Source organism: Aotus nancymaae, unplaced genomic scaffold (assembly GCF_030222135.1).
Source record: "Aotus nancymaae isolate 86718 unplaced genomic scaffold, 86718_ANA_hifiasm-v0.15.2.pri h1tg000065l, whole genome shotgun sequence".
Classification (NCBI taxonomy): Eukaryota; Metazoa; Chordata; class Mammalia; order Primates; family Aotidae; genus Aotus; species Aotus nancymaae.
In genome coordinates this window covers 15,178,449-15,203,283 of record NW_026988480.1, presented here as the reverse complement: position 1 = coordinate 15,203,283, position 24,835 = coordinate 15,178,449, and the positions used below count along the sequence as shown (strand labels likewise).

At 40.3% G+C, this 24,835-nt stretch overlaps 1 protein-coding gene across 4 annotated transcripts in view; it reads right to left on the bottom strand.

Annotated features, from left to right (window-relative positions):
- Nucleotides 1-24,835, bottom strand: part of VPS41 (VPS41 subunit of HOPS complex) — a 206,826-nt gene that overhangs the window by 17,105 nt on the left and 164,886 nt on the right. For 3 of the 4 annotated variants that reach the window (XM_064366755.1, XM_064366757.1, XM_064366756.1), the window contains 4 exons: nt 23,442-23,578; nt 12,979-13,078; nt 12,827-12,871; nt 11,275-11,354 (listed from right to left, as the gene is read on the bottom strand). In XM_064366755.1, coding sequence (XP_064222825.1) covers nt 11,275-11,354; nt 12,827-12,871; nt 12,979-13,078; nt 23,442-23,578 — 362 coding nt within the window. Of the gene's footprint in view, nt 1-261; nt 10,699-11,274; nt 11,355-12,826; nt 12,872-12,978; nt 13,079-23,441; nt 23,579-24,835 lie in introns of those variants that run through there. The other variant, XM_012473695.2, reaches the window with a different exon arrangement.

The window sequence follows — 24,835 nt, the reverse complement described above, 5'->3', positions numbered from 1 at the left end:
TTTGAACTCCTGAGTTCAAGCAATCCTCCCACTTCAGCCTCCTAAAGTGCTGAGAATACAGGCATGAGCCATCATGCCCAGCCTGGAGTCATTTTTAATAATGTCCTTTACACTCTCAAAGTGCTCTTGTTTGGATCACAAATTATATAATCACTCTAGTCAAAGAGGAGTTGATGGAATTTTGAAAATATATCACTGACATGTCAACATCAAAGCAAAAAAAGAAGATTGAGGCTACCTGGAATAATTGGGGCAAAAAGATTAATTTCGGAAAAAAATGTTTTAACTTTTATTAGTCCATTCTCACACTGCTGATAAAGACATACCCAAGAGTGGGCAATTTACAAACAACAAAAAAAAGGGTTTAATGTAAATATAGTTCCACATGGCTGAGGAGGTCTCAAAATCACAGCAGAAGGCAAGGAGGAACAAGTCACATCTTATATGGACAGTAGCAGGCAAAAAGAGAACTTGTGCAGGGAAACTCCCATCTTTAAAACCATCACATCTTGTGAGACTCATTCACTATCACAAGAACAGCACAGGAAAGACCTGCCCCATCATTCAGTCACCTCCCACCGCCTTCCTTCCGTAACATGTGGGAATTGTGGGAGTTATAATTCAAGATGAGATTTGGGTTGGGACATAGTCAAACCATATCATTCCGCCCCGGGCCCCTCCCAACTCTCATGTCCTCACATTTCAAAACCAATCATGCCTTCCCAACAGCCCCCCAAAGTCTTAACTCATTTCAATATTAACTCAAAAGTCAACGGTCCAAAGTGTCATTGGAGACAAGGCAAGTCCCTTCCGCTTATGAGCCTGTAAAATCAAAAGCAAGTTAGTGACTTCCTAGATACAATGAGGACACAGGCATTGGGTAAATACAGCCATGCCAAGTGGGAGAAATTTGCTGAAACAAAGGGGCTACAGGCCCCATGCAAGTCTGAAATCCAGCGGGACAGTCAATCTTAAAGCTCCAAAATGATCTCCTTTGACTCCATGTCTCACATCCAGGTCACTCTGATGCAAGAGGTGGGTGACCACGGTCTTGAGCAGCTCTGCCCCTATGGCTTTGTAGGTATAGCTCCCTCCTGACTGCTTTCATGGGCTAGCATTGAGTGTCTGCTGCTTTTCCAGGCACATGGTACAAGTTGTCAGTGGATCTATCATTCTGGGACCTGAAGGACGGTGGCCCTCTTCTCACTGCTCTACTAGGAGGTACCCCCATAGGGACTCTCTGTGGGGGTTCTGACCCCACAATTCCGTTCCACACTGCCCTAGCAGAGGTTCTCCATGAGGGCCCTGCCTCAGAAGCAAATTTCTGCTTGGGCATCCAGAAATTTCCATACATCTTCTGAAATCTAGGCAGAGGTTCCCAAACCCCAATTCTTCACTTCTGTGCAGCCACAGGCTCAATATCATGTGGAAGCTGCCACAGCTTAAGGCTTGCATCTTCTGAAGTCACAGCCTGAGTTCTATGTCAGCCCCTTTCAGCCAGCACTGGAGTGGCTGGGACACAGGGCATCAAGTCCCTAGGCTGCACACAGCACAGGGACCTTGGGCCCAGCCCACGAAACCACATTTTCCTCCTAGGCCTCTGGGAGGGGCTGCCCTGAAGACCTCTGACACATCCTGGAGACATTATCCCCATTGTCTTGGGGATTATCATTTGGTTTATGCAAATTTCTGCAGCCAGCTTGAATTTCTCATCAGAAAATGGGATTTTCTTTTCTACTGCATTGTCAGGCTGCAAATTTTCCACACTTTTATGCTCTGTTTCCCTTTTATAACTGAATGTCGGCTGAGCGCGGTGGCTCACGTCTGTAATCCCAGCACTTTGGGAAGCTGGGGCAGGTGGATCATGAGATCAGGAATTAGAGACCAGCCTGGCCAACACAGTGAAACCCCATCTCTACTAAAAATATAAAAATTAGATGGGTGTGGTGGTGCATGCCTGTAATCCCAGCTACTCGGGACACTGAGGCAGGAGAATCACTTGAACCTAGAAGGCGGAGGTTGCAGTGAGCTGAGATCACACCATGACACTCCAGCTTGGGTGACAGAGTAAGATTCCTTCTCAAAAAACAAACAAACAAAACTGAATGCCTTAAACAGCACCCCATTCACATCTTGAATGCTTTGCTGCCTAGAAATTTCTTCCTCCAGATATCCTAAATCATCTCTCTTAAGTTCCACAAATCTCTAGGGCAGGGGCATTTAAAATGCCGCCAGCCTCTTTGCTAAAACATAGCGAGGGTCACCTTTACTCCAGTTCCCAGCGAGGTTCTCATCTCCATCTGAGACCACTTCAGCCTAGATTTCACTGTCCATATCATTATCAGCATTTTCGTCAAAGCCATTCCACAAGTCTCTAGGGAGCTCCAAACATTCCCACATTTTCCTGTCTTTTGAGCCCTCCAAACTGTTCCATCCTCTGTCTGTTACTCAGTTCTAAAGTTGCTTCCACATTTTCAGGCATCTTTTCAGCACTGCCCCATTCTACTAATACAAAGTTACTGTTATTAGTCTGTTCTCACACTGCTGATAAAGACATATCCAAGACTGAGCAATTTGAAAGAGAGGTTTAATGGACTTACAGTTCCACATGGCTGGGGAGGCCTCATGATCATGGTGGAAGGCAAGGAGGAGCAAGTCACGTCTTAACATGGATGGCAGCAGTCAAAAAAGAGAGCCTGTGCAGGGAAACTCCCATTTTTAAAAGCATCAGATCTTGTGAGACTCATTCACTATCACAAGAACAGCACAGTAAAGATCTGCCCCCATAATTCAATCACCTCCCACCAGGTTCCTCCCACGACATGTAGGAATTGCGGGAGTTACAATTCAAGATGAGATTTGCATGGGGACATAGCCAAATCATGTAATTTATTTGCGATATGATCTACCAACCTGTGGCAATCTGATCTATTCAGGCATTTATAGTGTTTGGAGCTAAGAACCTTACTGTCTAGTTTTTGACAGTGAATAGAAAGCCTCATTTTTAGAAAGACACAATATGAAGTGGAAACTATGAGAAGCAGATGTAACCACTAGGTATCAAAAAAGATAAATCACTGGGCATGGTGGCTCATGCCTATAATCCCAGCACTTTGGGAAGCTGAGGGTGGCAGATCACTTGAGGTCAGGAGTTTGAGACTACTCTGAGCAACATGCAAAACCCTGTCACTACAAAAAATATTAGCCAGGCATGGTGGCACATGCCTGTAACCCCAGCGAGACGGGAGGCTGAGGTGGGAAGATAAATTGAGTCTGGGAAGCAGAGGTTGCAGTGAACCGAGATTGTGCCACTGCACTCCAGCCTGGGTGACAGAGCAAAACCGTATCTCAAAAAAAAAAAAAAAAAAAAAAAAAAAGATAAATCACAGGAGCCATCCAAGCAAACAGGAGCTACCATTTTTCACTCTATTCCTGCCATAATATTCCCAACATTCATTCCTAAGAACCCACACTGAGGGAGAATAGGTCTTGCTCAGTCTATTAAGGGACATTCAATGAATGCTCTTTCTGTATATTGCCTTTGGGCATTCTAAGCTATTCTTTTCCTTGGAGGAGCATTTTGAGGGGATAAGATATGTATACAGGATAACATATCCCATAAATACCTTTGCTATGTTTGTGCCACAGTAACAGAGGGTGGAATGCAAATTGCTTTAGGTGAAGGGGCAGAGCATGTTGGGGGAAGAAGACATGGAGACTCTAAGACATTAAGCTGAACTGTGAAGGCGGGATGGGCTTTAAATTGTTGAGAAGGTAGAAGAGGGAGACTGAAGACATGAAAAAAATGTATCAGTAGAGATTTTAAGAACTAGGATTAGCAAAATATCTGGGGTCTTAATAAAACCAGTCTAGAAGGAAGATTAACACAGAGCAAAGTGCAGAACAAATTAGAGAAGTGTGGATACTCTCCAGGCAAAAGCCAATCAACCAATCGACCTGGGGAGGAATTGGTTATAACCTATCTACACACTAGATAGTAAGAATCTGGGCCCAAGATAGTAGGATAGAGAATGCAAAAGGCAATGTGATGGTGAGAAAAGATGACAGACTGAACGGGGAGGCAGAAGAGGAAGAACACTCACAGATATGAGGTTTCTGTGGGGTGGAACTTGAGAATAAACTGTACCCAGTACACAGGTAAGAAAGTGGGCAAGACTGTTTTTTTTTTTCTTTATGGTGGCAGTGAGGATCAAGAGGGAGGAAGATGACAAGGAGTTGAGATGACTCCAGGCTCCACAGACGAGAACATCCACAGGGATAGGGCCACACTGACAAGTGATGTAACTTATGTCACCAAATGCTATATTAAAAAATATACTTACTTATATATCAACATCCATCTCTCTCTCTCTCTATCTATGAATGAAGAATGACTTCTGAGTCATGCTACCAGGGGCCACAGATAAAAGGATGAACAAGAGATGGTCCTTGCCGTTACTGAGTCCACCGTATGAGATAGATTCATAAAGGGAATTGACAGGATGATATTTTGATATTTTGATGTAGTAACCAAGATGGGTTGTTTTTTCTCCTTGAGCTTTCTGCTATTGTTCCCTTGTTCTTAGTAAGACAGCAACAAGGGCAGAGATAATATTGCAGAGAAGGAAAAGCATATCTTTTTAAGTTGCAAAATAGACTCCTAAAAATTTAGTCAACAGCTTGCAGGAGCCTCAGCCTCTTGGGTATCAAAAACAAAAGTTTACACCAAAAATAATATACACCAGTGTAAGAACCAGTTCCATTGTCCAAAAGAAAGAGGTGTTCAACTGGATTTCTGTAGGGGAGGAGGAGGCGGGTTGGAGCAGAGAGCTGAGAAGGAAGGGGCGCTTTGCCCTGTACTCTAGTATTGAGTTCTCAGGTGGGAATGCGATAGACCCACATGAGAGCTTTGAGAACAGAAGGCATCCTGCTTTCTGCTTCCTTTGAAAACTGTGAAGTTATGCACAACAATGCCTGCCTTCTCTGATCTCTGTCTCCCTTCTCCCATGCCCAATGACATACTCATGGGCACAGTGAGGGAGCAATAAAGTTCAACTTGCATGACAAAGTCTGAATTTTCCACCACCAGAGCCATGAGGCAGTTTACCAAGTATTCCCAGCCTAGACAGAGTTGTAGGCAGGGGCTTGTCAGAAGGAGCAGGGTTACTGCAAGGACTGATAACCACAGCCAGCTGGGACTGAAGGCATCCTAGACATGATGGCAGCAGATGAAGATGGGGGGGAGGGGCGGTGGTGGGATGATGGCATTCCAGCCAATGCCAGCCTGGATAGTGGTCCACTGAGGACCACATGCCTCTTTGTAATTGAATCTGGGGCACAAGGAGACCATTCCTGCCATAACCCCCAAATTTCAAGCAACCTAGGAGAGAAGGGGGTGTCTAAGCTAATCAAGAAAAGCCTGATTTATATGAGTTTACCATGAACTAAGTTAAGTTTATGCCACTAGGTAGAATGTGAACTCAAGAGAAAACTTAGCGTTATTCATTTGTAAACCTGAGTTTGTGGACTAAGATTATACTTGCTACACAGACAATTGCAATGCAGTGTGACAAAGGCAGATGGGTCTTTACTATATCAGGACAAGTGAGAGGTCTCCTACCCAGTCTGAGGGTGTCAGGGTGAGCAAGGAGTCCCATCTGAGCAGAGTATTGAAGGATAGCAGCAATAGAGAGGTGAAGGGAACTACAAGTATATTCACAATGACCAGAGTTCAGGGAGTGAAAAAGGGAGGCTGCAAAGTTAAATGCTTAAGCCAAGCCAGCAAGGACAGGGCACAAAGACTCTCAAGAGACTGGAGAAGGGGAATGGCATGATTTCGTTTTCATTTAAGAACCACGATTCTTAATGGGTAAACGTAAAGAAAGGTCTGGAGAGTGGCCGACTCTGGAGACCTGCTTTTGCAGGCTTGCTTTCTCATTCTCGCTCCTGTCTTATCTTTACTATGAATGTTGCATTAATCCTATTAATTCCAAAACCTGCACTGCATGAGAAAAGGCATTTCACTCCAGATTTCATAAATCATCATTTAGCCTAAGAGTGCCAGGAATGGGAAGTGAAAGTTATAGATTACTACCAAAATTGATGGTTTTAGTAGCCTGAGTCCTAATAATAGAAACTAGAATGAACTGATAGAGTATTTAGCACCTAGAAATGTCTCCCATACACACAGACGTATGTATACCCATGACTTAATGTTACTGAGAAAGGGCTTTAGGAGAAACTGAGTAATGTGTACACTTTTACTTACTTACACTAAAGTTGTCACTTTTAGGTGACAACTGATACCTGCTCTGTGCAGCCCATCTCTGATGATGGAGGGGCAGCGATTCCCTGGGCAGCCCCGTTCTGTGGGGTGGCTTTGTCAATTGCTTGAAGGCTCCCTTATTGTTTCTTTCATTCCCATCCATGATTTTGTGAGCCATTCAACCCTTTAAAATAAATCCCTCTCCATTACAAGAGTGGATTTTGCTTTCTATACAATGACCAAAACAGGTCAAATAAGTATTTTTTACCAAAAAAAAAAAAAAATCAAATACGCACCAGTTAAGATCAGGAACTCTGAAGGCGACTGCATGGGTCTGAATTTCAGCTAGGGGTTCTACTATCAGCTACTTGACCTTGGACAAGTTACTTAACTTTTACGTGCTTCAGTTTCTTCATCTGTAAAATGATGATGATGGTAATACCTATTTCATACGACTGTATTAATATAATTAAATAGTATAAGCAAAGTGCTTCTAATAGTTTCTGACACATGGTAATTACTCAATACATGTTTGGTTTCTAACATTAAAATACAGTAGATCCTTGAACAACGTGGGGGATGAGGTGCTGTCAAAAATCCACATATAGCTTTTGATTCCCCCAAAACTTAACTAATAGCCTACTGTGGACTGGAAGCCTTACTGGTGACATAGACCATTAACACATATTTTATATTTCATTTATATTACATGCTATATTCTTATAATAAAAGTAAAGAAAATGTTATTAAGAAAATCATAAAGAAAAGAAAATATGTTTACTATTCCTCAAGTAGAAGTGGACCATCACAGAGGTTTCATCTTTGTCATCTTCATACTGAGTAGGCCGAGACGGAGAAAGAAGGGGGGGGCCTGGTCTTGCTGTCTCAGAGGTGGCAAAGGCAGAAGAAAACCCATGAATAAGTGGATCCCTGCCGTTCCAACCTGTGTTCAACTGTCAACTGCATATAGCTTAACTCTATAACATAGAGCTTAACTCTATAATTTAAATGAATTAAAAATTTGTTGGAAACCTCTCAAAAATTCTCAAGGATGAACATAATTAAACCAGTACGAAATCCCTCTGGCTAAAAACAAAAGCAAACCAAAAGTACTCCAAGATGATTCTGAGCCTGGCTGTTTCACACTTCAAGAATGGCTTTCTTGGCCGGGAACGGTGGCTCGTGCCTGTAATCCTAGCACTCTGGGAGGCCGAGGTGGGCGGACTGCCTGAGCTCAGGAGATAGAGACCAGCCAGGGAAACATGGTGAAACCTCATCTCCACTAAAGTACAAAAAATTAGCTGGGCATGGTGGGGTGTGCCTGTAGTACCAGCTTCTATGGAGGCTGTGGCGGGAAAATCACTTGCACTCAGGAGGCGGAGGTTGCAGTGAGCCAGATCACACCACTGCACTCCAGCCTGGGCAACAGAGCGAGACTCCCCCCTCAAACAAACAAACAAAAAGAACAGTTTCCTCTGAGGAGAGGATGTGAAGTTTGTACCTTGCACTATGTTCTTCCCCAATATGCAGGGAATGGGTTTGCTTTTTATCTATATTTTAAATTGGGCTAATCACACATGAAAAATAATTGGCTAACATTTGGATTATTTTGCCATATTTAAGCCCTTATAGGTTAATGAAAAGTAAAAAGGATTAGATATCCGTTAATAAATCACCCAATATTGTTTATTCAAAAGAAAATTCATTCTAAGGAAGGAAAGCTAGTGTTTTGTATTAACAATAAAATCCATATTGTTCAGAAATTTTTCAATGTGTTACAACAATTTCTGAAATGAATGAACATATTTATTTTTCTTTTAAATCAGTTACTTAAAAATGAAGACAGTTTAACTATTATCTCCTTTTCTGTAACTAGGATTTTCTTTATGTCCAAATGGGACTTGGTAACTAGGATAATTTACCCTGAAGCAAAATGACTTCACTGAAATTAGCAAATCCTATTGACGGTCTTAAATTGAACTTTTCTGGAAATGAGCTTGCTCAAATCATAAAAGGGGATTAATGTAAATGTAATAAGCTGAATCTTTAAATTGGTAATGTTGAAAATAAAAAACAGTTGAGTAAGAGCAAAACCTCAAACTGAAAACTGGCAGTGTAGCAGAAAGTGCACTAGTCTTGGGAAAAAGAAATGCTGAGAAGGCTGAGGGGTACATTCAATAATAACAAATAACCTTCCAGTTCTAAATATTTATGACTAAAAACAACAAGAAATTATTGTCTGCTAGAGAATTTTAACTGTTGTCTGCTAGAGAACAAAAAATTGTTGTCTGCTAGAGAATTTTAACTATTGTCTGCTATCTTTTGTCTGCTAGAGAATTTTAACTTTAATGTGAAGATCTGCTCTGTGCATTTCCTCTGAACTTGGCCCTAAGATTTCTTAAAGGGATCAGGAGCCCTGCTCTGAAGTTAGACAGTCACCTCTGTGACCTCGACAACATCTCTACATTCTTATTTCTTCATCTGTAAACCAAGGCATATCAGATCTTCTTCCTGGTGATGCTGTGACAATTAAATGAACTGCTGCTCATGGGAATGGCTGGGCGACTTCTGGAGCTGGCATGCTGTCAGTACTCACTAGCACCTATATTTTAAATTGGGCTGGTCTCCCCAAAAAAAGACAGGAGTGGAAAGCTGTATTTCTTCCCATTTATAGGACTAAGAGAGCAGGAACAACGAGAATGAGTTTTGCGCACTTTTACACTCATTAGAGGATGGCCATATATCCCAAGACAGATGAAGCCAATAACTGTAAGACACAATTACAAGTTAGACTTTTCTTCCTCTGTGATGTGCTTTGTTCTCTGAGGGCAAGGCTGGTTCAACATACACAAGTCTATAAACATAATTCACCACATAAACAGAACCAAAGACAAAAAACACATGATTATCTCAATAGATGCAGAGAAGGCCTTCGACAAAATTCAACAGCCCTTTATGCTAAAAACTCTCAATAAACGATTGACGGAACGTATCTCAAAATAATAAAAGCTATTTATGACAAACCCACAGCCAATATCGTACTGAATGGGCAAAAACTGGAAGCGTTCCCTTTGCAATCTGGCACTAGACAAGGATGCCCTCTCTCACCACTCCTATTCGAAATAGTATTGGAAGTTCTAGCCAGAGCAATCAGGCAAGAAAAAGAAATAAAGGGTATTCAGTTAGGAAAGGAAGAAGTCAAACTGTCTCTATTTGCAGACGACATGATTGTATATCTAGAAGACCCCATCGTCTCAGCCCAAAATCTCCTGAAACTGATAAGCAACTTCAGCAAAGTCTCAGGATACAAAATCAATGTGCAAAAATCACAAGCTTTCCTATACACCAATAACAGACTTAAAGAGAGCCACATCAAGAACGGACTGCCATTCACAATTGCTACAAAGAGAATAAAATACCTAGGAACACAGCTAACGGAGGCACCAGAGGAGGCAAGAGGAAACATCATTAGCCCATCCTTCAGCATCAGACGGTCCACTGTTCCTGAGACACCCTCAGTTTTCACAGGGTCATTGGTTTCCTCCCTCCTGGCAAACCCTAGCCACAAGCGCTCAGACTCAAAGGTGCTGAACTCTCTTCTCTTCCTTACAAGGGTGCCAGAATTCTTAACTGCATTTGTTCATCCCAGTAAAAGCGAGTCCTTCACAATGAGAAGAGCTAACATTTATTCAATCAATAAATGCTGAGTGTCTGCCATGGCCAGATACTCTGCCAGTCGTCAGGGCACACAGAACAGGTGATTAGTAAACATGAAGGTGCAGGACATCAGCCTGCTAATATTATTCCAAGATGTCACTGAATGAGTGACAATTTGTACAATGTTTCGTTAAATGCCTATTTAGAGGATAACCATATTGATGACATAGAAAAAAGTCAAACCCAGAATGCAAGAATGGTAGCTGGCAGAGCACAGGGAAACAGGTCCAAGGTGTAGGTAGTAGCTTGCAGTATAACCACAGTTGGCGACGCTTTCAGGCAGCTGGGACAATTCACAGTAGTTCATTTTACGGTTAAACGGTTTTACTAAGGTCTAAAAAATTCATTTCTAACTCCTAGACTTATGTTTCCATTACTATATAAAGAATGAGCCAAACAAATAAATAATAAAATATTGACTATGGACCCCAAAATTTCAAAGCATGGGGAGAACCCCAAATCCGCTGTCAACTGCAGAGAAGCCACTAGTACAGGAATAGATAAAGAAACTGTTTTTGAGCATAATATAAACATAAACAAATCTTTTAACAGCATGAGTGTCAACAAATGCTTGTGTTGTTGCAGAAACAGTCTCAAAAAGAGCGATGACGAGAAGACTGACAAGTAGAAACGAGCTATTTTTTCATCTCCAAAATTGCACTTCCTGGTCCACGGTTCTTAGCACTGCAGATGTTGCAGAACTGTGCAGCAGAGTTCTAAAAATGCAATTTAAAAACATAGATTTAAAAAATGATCTTCTTTTTCTACTCTCAAATTCAGAAATACTATGGTAGCATTAGTCAGGAGGTAGAGAGGAAGTAATGAAATGCCACTCCTTTTTCTGGAGTTTATTTCCAGTTAACGTAAGATTCAGTCTAGATCACCTGTTAGTCTGACTCAAAGGACACTCAACAGCAGAGTAAATCTAACAGGACCTGGGGGAACATGACACTAAAACAATGACAGCATCATGGAACACAAATCAGGCTGAGAAACACATCACATACACTCTCTACTGCTGTTGCTCATCACCAAATTAACAGCACCACGGCTGTTAATTTGGCTTGAATAAATTCCTTCAAATGGGTATGCTTTTATGTTTACTATAGTATATAAAGCATTTCTAAATATTTTTGCACTTGAAAACCAGATTAATTTCTATTATGTGACATGAATCTATAATTTTTTTTTTAACTCATGGAGCCATAAGGATGACGGGTTATAGTTTTGAGTACATTCCTCTAACTGTGTTAATTTCCCTCTAGTTGATAGGTGCCAAGATGCCAACTCACCATGCTGGGCATGGGCAGGCACTCCTTGTGGAACATATGCCGGCAATGGAAGACGACCACGCTGAAGGGCTTAGCTGCATCTAGTGAGGAAGGCAGAAGAAAGGAGGAGAACTCAATGCAACAAGCAAGATCATTTTAAACCAATACTGACTGAGAGTCCAGTTGCAGTTTAATTTTCCAGCAATAAGCTGCCTTTAGAGAATGGCTTATCTACAAATGCATTCCTGAGGGGTGGTATGATCAAACACAAAACAGGTGTTACAGTCATGTTGCTACTTGATTCACAGGTTACTTGCTTAGCTTCCGTGTCAGTTACCAAGACTACACTGCAGTAACCTTTGTCTTGAAAACCAGCATGTGTATGTGTCTATGCACCCCTCACCCCTATAATCATTACATACCACAGCTGAAGTTGAGTCTGTGGCTTCATAAAAATGCTTTCCCAGTCCACCTGCTACCTTTTCCAAGACCGCACACCGACTTCAGAGGCAGACCTGGCTTACAAGCCCAGGCTGTGACCTTGCATTTTACTGTACTTCTGCTTGGGTAAATCTCCTCATCTGTTCCTGTTCTGTGTGGCCAGCTTATTTTTGGTAAGATTTAGTGTCATCAGCAGATTACATTTGGAATTTAATCTAACTGTAGAGTGGGAATGCATGTGGTTCCTTTTGGCTGAAACACTGCCTGAAATGCTATGGAAGCTCACTTCTTCACCTGAGCCCACTGCAGTTAACAGAAGGACTCAAAAATCCAAATCTATTTCCTCTAGAAAAGAACAACTTCTCATGCACTGCCCCATCAAATAATCCTTTAATGCTAAGTAAACATGAGGCCACCTAAGTCTTTTAGTATTTTGTTATGCTGAATTTATATTTCAAAAGCACTTGTTAGCATCCTGACAATGATGCTTTGTGAATTTCTGCTTTTGAATTATGCAAATTTCTTATGTCATAATAAACCTTAAGAAAGGGCTTTTCATTACAGATGGATATATATATATATATATAGTTTCTATTGAAATGTGAGATGACTTGGGCATGTAGAACCATATAGCAGAGAAAAAGATTAAAGAAAAGGGAATGCTACCTATAAATTCTTTTTCCCCAGACACATACATGGTTCTTCTACCTTGAAATTTAAATGCTGATGGTTAGTTTTCATTTTGTTTTATCCTAGACTAGCAGTTCTAAAAGAATGGCCCCTGAACCAGTGGCATCAACATTACCTGGGAACTTGTTAAAAATGTGCATTCTCAAATCCTGCCCTGGAAGTCTGGAACCAGAGACTCTAGGGAGTCTGACTGGGCCAGCGATCTGGGTTCCAACAAGCCTACTGGGTGACGCTGACTAACCCTAGAGCTTGAGAAACTCAGCTCTAAGCAATGGCTACACCTGCATTCCACTGAGCGGGATATGAGCCACAACACTTCCCTCCACTGGGTCATTCTGAAAGTTATATATTTTTATAAACAGTAGTTGGCTAATTACAAAATTTTGATTTCACTCATCATCCAAACACATATTTGGGACATTTTTTGGGGAAATCTTCTTACCTGATGGAAGAATAGGAGAAAGGCATGACTCACAGATGTTCTCCTCTGTAAGAAAACACACACACACTTTGAATTATACCCTGTTTATATCCGCTCAGCCATTTCTGAAAGCAGGGCCTGCGGTTCTATGTGATTATTTCAGTTTTACCCACCATCAACAAGAACGCCTTTCATTTGAGTTCGGTGCATTTTCTTCAGTAAGGACAAAGAGTCAGCTACGAGAATCTTCTTGCAGCCTTCACGAAGCAGAATCTAATGCACACATTTTAAAAGAAAAGCCACCTTAAATACACTCAAATCTGAGAAGTGAAGGGACACTCTTCGGGGGATTTCAAAAGCTGCCATGCTTGAAATACTCTAAAGGGGCACTCACTGGTTCTCTTGCTCTCAGTACCCTATTCCCGCCAAACCACTGCAAGGCTGACCTGGCCAGCCAGGATCCACTCATTACTCTGTGCATCATTTTTCCAACCATACACTGGCTCCTGTACCATATGTATAATTAAAAATAAATTCTGAAGTCTGACAAAGAAGGCCCTATATTAACTAGCCCTATTGTTACTTTAGAGGGATTCCTTAAACAGATTCTCTCAGGCAGAGTTTGGCTCCTACATCGTGTGTTCATTCCATTCTCCAAATCTTTACCCGGATCATCCATTTATTTCATAAATTCATCTATTTACTGAACAAATAAGTACTGGGTCTCTACCACATACAGGGTACTAGGTACAGATAATAAACTAAACAGATGTAATCTCTATCCTAAATCCCCTCCAGGCAATAACCTGTCTTTTACTTTCCAAATCCAATCCAAACCATTCAGCACAGCGCTATGAATGTGTGTGTGTGTGTGTGTGTGTGTGTGTCTGTATGTGGTATTAACTGACTATATAAACTTCAAATTTGGTGACTCCTTGGAGCTCTGACAATTGAAAAATGACCACTGATATTAATATTCTGTCACAAGATTCATTTTCTTATTCTTCATCCCAGCATTGTAGCAGCCTTTGTTTCTTCACACATTTTTCTTTTCTTTTTTTTATTGCATTTTAGGTTTTGGGGTACATGTAAAGAACATGCAAGATTGTTGCATAGGTACACACATGGCAGCGTGATTTGCTGCCTTCCTCCCTTTCACCTATATCTGGCATTTCTCCCATGCTATCTCTCCCTAACTCCCATCCCTCACTGTCCCTCCCCTATTTCCCCCCAACAGACCCCAGTGTGTGATGCTCCTCTCCCTGTGTCCATGTGTTCTCATTGTTCAACACCTGCCTATGAGTGAGAACATGCGGTGTCTGATTTTCTGTTCTTGTGTCAGTTTGCTGAGAATGATGGTTTCCAGGTTCATCCATGTCCCTACAAAGGACGCGAACTCATCGTTTTTGATGGCTGCATAATATTCCATGGTATATATGTGCCACATTTTCCCTGTCCAGTCTATCATCGATGGGCATTTGGGTTGGTTCCAGGTCTTTGCTATTGTAAACAGTGCTGCAATGAACATTCGTGTGCATGTGTCCTTATAGTAGAATGATTTATAATCCTTTGGATATATACCCAGTAATGGGATTGCTGGGTCAAATGGAATTTCTATTTCTAGGTCCTTAAGGAATCGCCACACTGTCTTTCACAATGGTTGAACTAATTTACAATCTTTACACATTTTTCTCATTCCTCTGTAGGCTTTTTACTATTTCCCCCCACTTCCTGCCTGGTGAATGACAAGAGACATAACAATGCTTTAGCAGCCTCAGAAGTCAAAAGCATACAGTGAAGGGATGTTGCCGATTTCTGGCTGGTACCAATGTTGTATTTCAGAAGTGGAGGCACAATGGGGACCAACATCCTCCTCTGCTTTTAGGTGGGGACACAGCAGGGGCAAGTGACCTTTTATCTTTCATACCCAGCCTGTGGGGCACAGTGTGAACTTTCACCCTTTGCTGGGTTTTCTTAGGTATTAGCAGGAAACTGAGAGAGGCCCCAGGAGGTGTGCATAAGTCAGGTGTCATTTTATTTATTATTTGAAACGGAGTCTCACTCTGTTGCCAGGCTGGAATGTAGTGGCGTGATCTCAGCTCACTGCAACCTTCGCCACAGCCTCCCCAGTAGCTGGGACTGCAGTCACGTGCCACCACGCCCAGCTAATTTTTGTAGTTTTAGAAGAGACAGGGTTTCACCATGTAGGGCAGGAGGGTCTCGATCTCTTGACCTCGTGATCTGCTCACCTCAGCCTCCCAAAGTGCTGGGATTACAGGTGTGAGCTACTGCACCTGACCATTATTATTATTATTTTTTAACCAGAACTTCTTGCTGTTTTTTTCAGAGGAAGAAACTCAAGGCCTGAAGGACAAACACACTCGGGCTGTGCCTGTGGCTTCTACCTTTGGGTCCTGTGTATCTTACCACATGTAGTTATGTGCAGTTACACATATCACATCACAGAAATTCACATAACAGATAGCACTCTCACCACAGTCCAGCTTCAAGGCTGAGAAGCATGTATCTTTCAGTGGCAAGTGCTACTGTTTAGAGGGGACACTTTGGTTTTCTTCATACTGAAGTCCCTCTTGACTCGACAACCTAAATGGGCATTTTGCTTTTGTAACTTTTAAATTTATGCCACTGGGGAAGAAAAGTAAGGGAGCCACAAACCATGGCCCTCTATCCTCAGTGATCCATGCGTTCCTCTGAAAATCCCAACGAGCACTGGCTTTGGGTGAATCTAGCCAAAAGCCTTTTTCCTCTAATAATACAAAGACAAATCAATATTCAGGAAAACAGAACTAATATCTAGATTAAAGTTCTATGCCTGCCATTTCTAGTATTGAAGAACAATAAATTACATGATTTTAGTATTCCTATATTAATTGAGAAACTGCCTATGAAGCTTTATTCTTTAAAATTCTACTAGGAATCATTAAAAAAAAATTTTTTTAAAGATATTAAAATGTTAATAGACTGCATTAAAACATACAGGTAGAAGAGAAAAATAACAAATAAAGTAAGAAAGATAGCTAAGAAATATTTATGTCAGAAAACTTTAAGTAAGGACTCTAAGACAAAAATAAAAAACTTAAGAGTATTAGAGTCAGTCACAACCTCTCAGATAAAACAGTTCAAAAAGAAATGGCTGTGACTCTCAGTGGGTGCTCCAGGCCCATGGCATGAATAATATAGGAGAAGGGCAGAGCCAGCAGTCTAGATGGAGGCCACTGTGTCTACAAGGTGAAAAAGAAAACAGCAATATATGCAAACCAAGAAAGAACCATCTCCTCAGCAGGATTACATTTTTCTAAACAGGTACAATCTGTCTGCCTGCAGAAAGCATTTTCTAGGAAAACTCATTATTCGAGGCAAACAGCCAGGAGAGGGGAAAGGACACAAATCCAGCTTACTGTTAAGTCCTACTTCATTTGGCCAAAATCCAAGGCTTCAAATCAGAAAAACAGGAAAACATTTTAAGTTTCAGTTATATGATCCCAGGCAGGTATTTCAAAATATGAGACTATCCTCTGTAGAATGTAATCATTTATTCTATAACATCTGTAATAATCCGAAGACAATTAAAGGCGGTAAGTGAAAGAAGACAGTACAAGATTATAATGTATTACAACCTACAGGTATTGCTTTCAACATCAGACGTATGACAAGGCAATATGCTGACTACGGATTCCTAGTAGCAACAACATCAGTCACTCACGAAAGTGTGCTGTTGTTCACACTCATTTCACCCTCAGAAGTTCATATTTGGAATTTCCCATGAGTGTCTTTTTTTATAAAGACAATGATGGCCAAAAGTGAGAAGCCACAGCAGTTGGGGTAAGCAAGTCATCCTCATCCCTTTTTGACCGTCACACTCATGGTTTTGGATGACTGCCATCTTTCAAGGTCATCTTACTCAGTCTATCTTCCCAGCCATAGGCTATAATCACCTTCCCCATCTCCCTTCTAACTTGCAAATGTGATGTTCTTTACACACTTAAGGCACATGCACTCTCTTCTGTTATTCAGGTTTCAATGACCAGAATGGCACTGATCACTGCTGCTCTTGCTCTGAGCACCATCTTTCATTACTTGGTGCTATTTTTCTTTTTAAAGTATGAAATATTTAAAAAAAAAAAAACTGAAAAGAAAAGAAGACCAAAGTCCCTACCACCTGGATTTAACACATCTGTTAATATTTCAGCTTTTATACTGAAAGTCAAGAAGAAACCCATGTAGGCCCCCAAAAAAGTAAGAAAGAAGCCATTATTTCCTCTTATCCCATCTGAATGGCAAAGCAGAGATACAGGAAATAGAGAACTACGGGGACTGCAGCAAATGCAAATTTGAGAAAATAACTTTGGTAGGCATGGAGATGTCTGGAATCAGTTTACCAGTTTGGATGAGGTATGTGTGTGTATATGTGTATGTCTCTGTGTGTGTACATGTTAATATGTGTATGTCTGTGTGCCTGTCTGTGTGTATGGTGCATATAGTTTAACAAAATGGCATTTACTTCTCCCAGAAACATTAATTCAGATCATGAGCTACATGAACAAAGGGCTGCATCTTGCTCATCTCCACATCTATGAGACCACATCTGGAGGCCCTGTTAGCACATAACAACATACTGTCTGACACAAGAGATACTCATTTAAATAAATGTGTTCATAAGTCATCAAGGATGAGGCATTTTGAAAACAACTATTCTGTGAGACATTAAGGCCTCTGACAGTCCCTCCATTAAGGAGACACCCATCAGTGTTGCTGACTTCATTTGAGAGGGGCTGTCCTGCTACCCCGTCCCAGCCAGGGTTCAATTCAGGGGACAGTTGGGAGGAACAGGGCAGGGGAGGGAAGGGAGCCAAGAGATGGACAATTTGTCATATTTTTAATTTAAATAAACGTCATTTTGAGGCAAAAGAAAAAACCATAAAAAATAAACCCCAATTATACCTAAAAATCTAAGCTGTTTTATTAGTTTTCAAAATAAATAGTAAGTCTTACATTAAAATATTAAGCTAACATTAAATATGCAGCTGTATTCAATATGTAAAGACCTATTTATATGATGTTAGGAATTTTAGAAATGAAAGATATTTTAGAGATCATCTAGTTTCAAGATTCCCAAATTTCAATACATAGACTAGCGCCACACTAGGTGTGTAAGAAATATCAAAGTGGTTTAAGGATATGTTCCCTGCTCCTTCCCAAGTGAATCTCATTCAGCAGATCTGGGCTGGGTGCCTGAAACTATGGAATTCATATAAGAATTCGGACGATTCTGGTGTGCTGCCAGGTTTCACAAACACTGGCTTAATCTAATTGGGAAACTGAGCTCCAGAAAGCTGAAGTGCCTTACCAAAGATCAAAAGGCTTGTTAATGGCAAAGCCAGAACTGGAGTCCAGGTCTGGAAATACCATGTTCACTGCTCTTTAAAAGACAAGAGCTGCCTATTCGTCTTCCATGCCAATTCTGTGTGTGACTCTGGTATAAACTGCCCATACAATGAATGCATCTCCAGAGACCAAACGGACCCAGAAGTGACAGATACACAGGATGTGATGTGGCAGGCCACAACAGCACTATGTAAATAGTCCATTTTTATCAAAGAGGTAACATGAAAGAAGTATCACAAGGCACACACACAGAGCTTCACAGACACTGCTAGAGTAGAAAGGAGGATGACCGTCATAACTGTAAAACTGAAAGCATGAGCACCAAAAAGTTTCAGCACATATTTGTCTTATAAACGGATAAAAACAAAAGCATTCATAGTTACACCTAATTATAGGGAATGGCAAATCTCGCCTACAAAGCTTCTATCTCAAGGAAAAGAATAGTACAGGGTGGATTTTCCCTCCCTCATTAGGTGAGTTGGCCTTATTTTCAATATCCAGGGATTCCACATTCACACCACTTTGAAAGTTGGTGGAAGAGGAGGTTGGGCAATGTCTCTCTGACTGGTAGCTGGGGAGAGAATTATCTGTCTTCAAAAAAATAAAATAAAAGTACAACTTCACAACCCTAGTCCTGGTCAAAGATACAGACAAAATAAAACATAAATCAAAAGTGAGAGTAATGACAAGCATTACCCATGAAAAGAAAACATAAAACTGCCAAATTGTAGGAGGCAGAGCAGCACCAACTGCACAGGGTTGGTTGGAATCCTGGCTCTACTTCATGACATGGGCAAATCACGCAACATCTTCTAGACTCAACTTTTTCATCTCCAAAGCAGGGGCAAGGGCCTGCTGGGAGAACCACACGGCATGATTCTGCCAAGCCTAAATGGATACAAATATGGGGGTCAATCATCACAGTAACACAAATCCAGAGAAGTTTCCATCACAGTGGACTGAGTGTTGTGTTCATCTTGTAAAGGCTAAGTCACAGGTTTCTGGAGCGATCTTTGAAATTTTTGTAATCAGGAGACCCAAACCAGTGCCCAAAGCTGAACATCCTGCTCCAGACAGAAACGTAGAGGAACCTAACGAGGCAGGTGTTGGCCTGAAGGCAATTCAGCTTTGTACCTAATGCCTTAGATCCAGTTAGCCTTAGGAATGTCTGTAGCCCCCACAGAATCTAACATGGAGGTTTAATCTAGCCCCCTGCTCCCTTTATTTTTCTGGGGAAAATAGAGGTCCAAGGATGTGGAATGACTTGTTCAGGATCATCTGCTACTTTACTTAAGAGTTAGACTCATACCAGGGACTCAGGAGGCTTAGCCTAGTGGGATCTCCACTACACCATAATACCTCTTTAGAAGCAAGTTAAAACATGCTTGTTATTTTCTTTTCCCAAGAGGTGTCACCCATAATGAAAAAAAAACTAAGACCCCACTCTAACTAGCAGATTTTTTAGAGATTACTTGAGGCTGTAAAAGCTAATGTAGTTATGGACCAAAAAAATGGCATGAGATTTAGTCATAAGATCTGCGTTCAAACCCAGTTAATCACCTTCCCAGACTGGCACAATCATTTAACTTTTCTGAGAGTCAGTTTTCTCATTTGTAAAACAAAGATGATAGTTCCTACAGAACTGTTGTGAAGACAAAATGTTTGTCAAATAAAACCATCAAAAGAAGTGTTTAAGAACAAAGATGCTGAAATTCTCAAGGGAAGAAAAGTCTCCAACTACAAAATGGATGTAAAGGCTAAATAAATAAATGCTAAGAATATAATGTTTTAAAAATGGAAAATATAAAAACATTAGAAATTTATAGCATAACCGCATTTGGAAACTGGTCAGTCTACTGTAAAAACTGATGTATCATCGATACCATATTGTTTTGGAAGTAATTTATATCAAAATAGTGCTATTTGTCCTTGAAATCAGGCCTAGAATCATTTAAAGTTTATGAAGTGCAATATATGCTATTTGCATCTTACTGATTTCATGAAGCTTTTAAGATTTGTACAGTGATCACACTAACAAGGTAATCAGGCATAAAAACACAGAATAAGTTAAAGAAATTAAACACTGCTAATGTAATTGATTATACTATTTCCTTAACTTAAACTATGTCATAGGCGTCTAACACACCTAACGATGCTAACCTTCAGTTGAAGACAGCTGTTACATTTTAGAAACCGTGAAACTAAAAGCAGAAGAGTTATTCATTTCAAGTTATTCCCACAACATTCTCTAACCCCCTTTCCAATTAACAACTAGCTAATGAATGATCTCCCAAAGCAGTGCCCAGGTAAGTTTTAAATAATGTATACTCTCATTGTGAATCTCCCTTTAGAGACTCCCAATGCATATGAGCAAGAAAAGGTGCTGAGAAGCCCCATGAGAACATTTCCCCACATCTGACCACTGATCCCTCCATCACTGAATGGTTCTTGATGTCCCCTGGGGTCACTGTCCCACCCTACCCCATCACACACACACAATCGGTTCCAGATTCCTGGAAATTGATAAACATGCAAAATTTCCCCCAAATTTTGAGAATGAACAGGGTTGCTAATTTTTTATTTTGCTGTGTGAGAGCATGTGAAAAACAACATAGTTTTATGTAACACAAAAACAAAAGAATAAAATAAAAACATGCATGGGAAACCCTTCTGGAAATTGCAAAATGCTTTCTGGATTGATTGAAGCTATTTTTACAATGAACTCAAATAGGCTGCCTAGAGAAAGAAAACAAATTAAGTGGTCATTAATATGTAGAAGAGCAGAAAAATATTTTAAGCTACTTCTCTATCTATGAGTGAAAAATAATGCCTAGAATTCTTTGAACAACCTGCCCCAGAAGAGCATTTTCTGTCTGGATTCTCCAACAAGATCCCTGTGCTCCAGTGGGGACTCCAGATGCAGCAGTTTCTGCAGGCTCTGCTGTCTTCCTTGTTCATCTCTCCCTCACCCTTTAAGAAGCCACTCCTTGGTTGGAGGATTATAGGCAACCACATCTTTTTTGGACCCACTGGCTAAATAATTCTGAATCTCCTTAACACATTACCAAACGACGTACTTACATATCTTAAGGAAAAGCTCTAATTAAGAAAATAAAATATTGATTTAGCAGCTGCTTTAGTTGATATTTTTATGTTAGGCATTCATTTTGCATCTAATAATAATTTCATTTTTTTTTCCAGATGACTCAGAATGATGCAAATTTATTAAAAAAATAAATGAACAGGGAGACCACAGTGGTGCCCATGAGCTTGGTTCTCGGGAAGAATAACCTAGTCAGAGGGTTGCACTACGTGGTTTTGCAGTCATTGTGGAGGCTGGGGAAAAAGGAAGGCACAACCTTTAACCTGGAGGCCAAGCTTGCACAACAGCTAAAAGGCAGAGAGATAATTATTTACTACTTCCCTTGGCGGAGGGTTGTTCAGAGATACCTAAATGACTTCTCATCAAATGTGGATTTGAAACCTAGAGCATATCCTGGCATGCTTAAGGTTGGTAAGAGTCAATAAAGTACAGGTCATTATCAAGCTCACTCACACTCAGATGCTTATAAGGTCTGACACTGAAACCACTTTCACCAAAGCCCAATTCCGACCTTCAAAATTAGAGACTTCCCCAGGCAGGGATGTTACCTTTCTGGATTCCTAGGGCACGGCATAAAAGGCCAGCTCCTCACCTCACCTCTCTCTGCCTATTAACCCATTCCCATATTCTTATTTCTTTCTTGCTTTTCTCATTCTCTTTCTAATAACCTTTCTGCTGGGTCATCTGCAAACCTCCAAATCCCACTGGAAATATACGACTGTATATCGTTAAGCTTTTTGCGGAATAGGTAATCTACTTCTTTGGCTCACCTGAATACCAATTTCTCTCCGATGAACCCAATTTCCCACAAAGCTAACCTGAGTGAAGGCTCCATGATCTCTCAGACCCCCACCCCTATCTTTAAACTTCTTCACTTTTAAAGCTGTGTTGCCCAGTAATACCACTGTCTCCTGTGGACTGTTCAAGAAGAAGCTGGAGCCTAGCTTAGGGCACCTCACTTCTTCCTCCTGGCCTTCATGTCCATTAGGATGACTCAGCAAAGGCTATGGCCTCAGTTTCTCCATTAATTTTACACAAATGACCTTTACCATCATCCCACTTTTTGAACATGTACACACCATGACTCTGCTTCAGAAATACTAATGATGTCACACTCTCTGGCACAACCTCTTGTCCCTGCAGCTCTGACCTCCCTTTCATCTCTTACATCTGTTTTTGATACCATCAATCTTCCTGCAAAATCTTCTCCTTTCCACCCTGCCTCTTACTTAAGGCTGTCGCCCTGAGTGCAGGCAGACCACTACTTTGCAACCTGCATGGTGAATCCTGGCCCAACAGATATCACATCATAATGCTCCTCAGCTTATAGCCTTCTCTTTTGGCTCTACCCACAAAAATTGTTTGTAGGAAAGCAATCTCATCCAGAACTAACAAAAACTCATTTTCAAGTGAATTAGAGGAAGAACAACAGTCTGAATTTTTAAGGACATGTTTTAATTCAAGTTCTATAGAAGCTACCAGCATCCTGAAAAACAGTAAGTGCCAGAGTTTTTTTTTAAGGAAAAGATTAAGATGCTTCGTAATTAGCATCATTTATATGAAAATAATGAGTTCCACTGTTCTCATCACAAATTCTGACTTAACAAGAATAATAAATTTGCACTATCCTAGAAAACAAAAGGCTAAATGAAATTCTATATTTTAACACCTTTCAGGCAACAGATTACTGAATGCCTTCAAGAAAAATTATTACTTTATTGAAAAACATTTTTGTTAATTCCCCAAAATGGACACAATACTTACTCTCTCTAAAAATGCTGGGGTGGCTCAATCTAACAGCCACTATAACTACTTTCATACTCGCCTCAATTCCATGTTATATTAACCATACAAATGTAAGAAGGTCTGCTCAAAAACAAGTGAAAATTGGAGATGGTTAAAGAATCAAACAGCCTTCTTAAGGCCTTTAAGGTATTACTGGACAACACAATTTTAAAGGTGACATTTCTCATTACTCTATTTGAACAGTTTTCTAAATATCTGGGCCTAAATAAAATGTAACTATAAAATCAAAAGCTTTTAACTGATACCTAACATAAACCCTACAAATATTTATACTAAGTCAACTCATTCAGCATGCTCATTTGTCCAAGAAAGGACACTTACTTGCAAATTGTAGTCCTGCAGAATTTTAACCAAGGAATCTCTCAAATTGGGAATCTCCATTCCTTCCTTAATACGGTGAATCAGTAGAATTGGGTCAACATGTGTGCCGATGTTGTTTAACAAGCCAGTAATAAATGCTACAAAAGACCACAAAGAACAATGAACATATAAGCAACATTATAATGCAATTTTATTTGCACATAATTTGCAAATAATGCAATTTTAGACCAAAAGTAATTTGAAGAAAAAATTATTTCCTTCAAAGTAAGTGTTAAAACCACTTGAATTTCTAAACTCTTAAGAATCAATCTTCTAAACTTCCAAGAACTAATGCTCCTTAAGACAGAAAGGAGAAAGTAAATAAGAACTGTTTTAAAACAATTGACAAATAATAGCTTACCTTCAAAATACAGTTTTCAGCATCAAATGGCTGCAACTAATATTTATTGACAACTGACTATGGCTCAGGCTTTCCTCCAATATTGTGTAAGGTATTCCACTGACTTTCCTCAAATACTGTGCAAGGTAGGAATGTTGTGTCCCCATTTTACAGGCAAGGGAAATGGGGTATTTAATTCTTCCAGGGTCACACAGCTAATAAGTCATGTGCCCAAATTCAAATTCAGGCCAGCCTCAAGTTTATGATGTATGTGTTCTGTCACATCACTTTGCCTCTCGAGATCCTTAAACTACTACTTCATCTTGCTAGTTACATATGAGATTCCTTATATGCCAAAAGGATCGTCATTAAAGTCGATTTCAGATTAAGGTAGTTACATGAACATAAAGACTTCCTACGAAACTTAAAAAAAAAAGGAAAGAGGAAATTTCACATCACTACTGTTAGTTATTTTTAAAAGAGCTGGGTTTCTGTTAGGTGATTTCTTTTGTTTTTTCCTTTCCAAAATGGGAGACCCAGTGAAAACAGTCAAGCTAAGGACCAACAAATACAAACTCTGGGTGCTGTACTGATAAAAATAGGGCAGGAAAGAGGCTAACCACTACAATGTAAATATCCAAATATCATCAATGTCCAGAACAGTTACATGTTTCCAAAAAAGACTGGTAAGGTCTATTCACTTACACTATAAACCCTCCCATATACAAGCTAAAACAAACAAACAAACAAAATCACACCAACACAACTCAGATGACATTTATTCAATTTGGTTGCAGCAGGTAAAAATATGGCTCATGGGGACACAATTAATAAACTGTGTAGCCACCTGTCCTTCATCACATTCAGGTAATGCAAACTGAAGAGGCTCCAGGAGGAGTACTGGAAATCATTACAACACATCCAGCCTATTTTTACTGTAGGTACTCTGCCATTTTTGTAACCCAATGGATCTTGATATAATTTTTAATCTAGACATAACTGGCTACACTGAGAG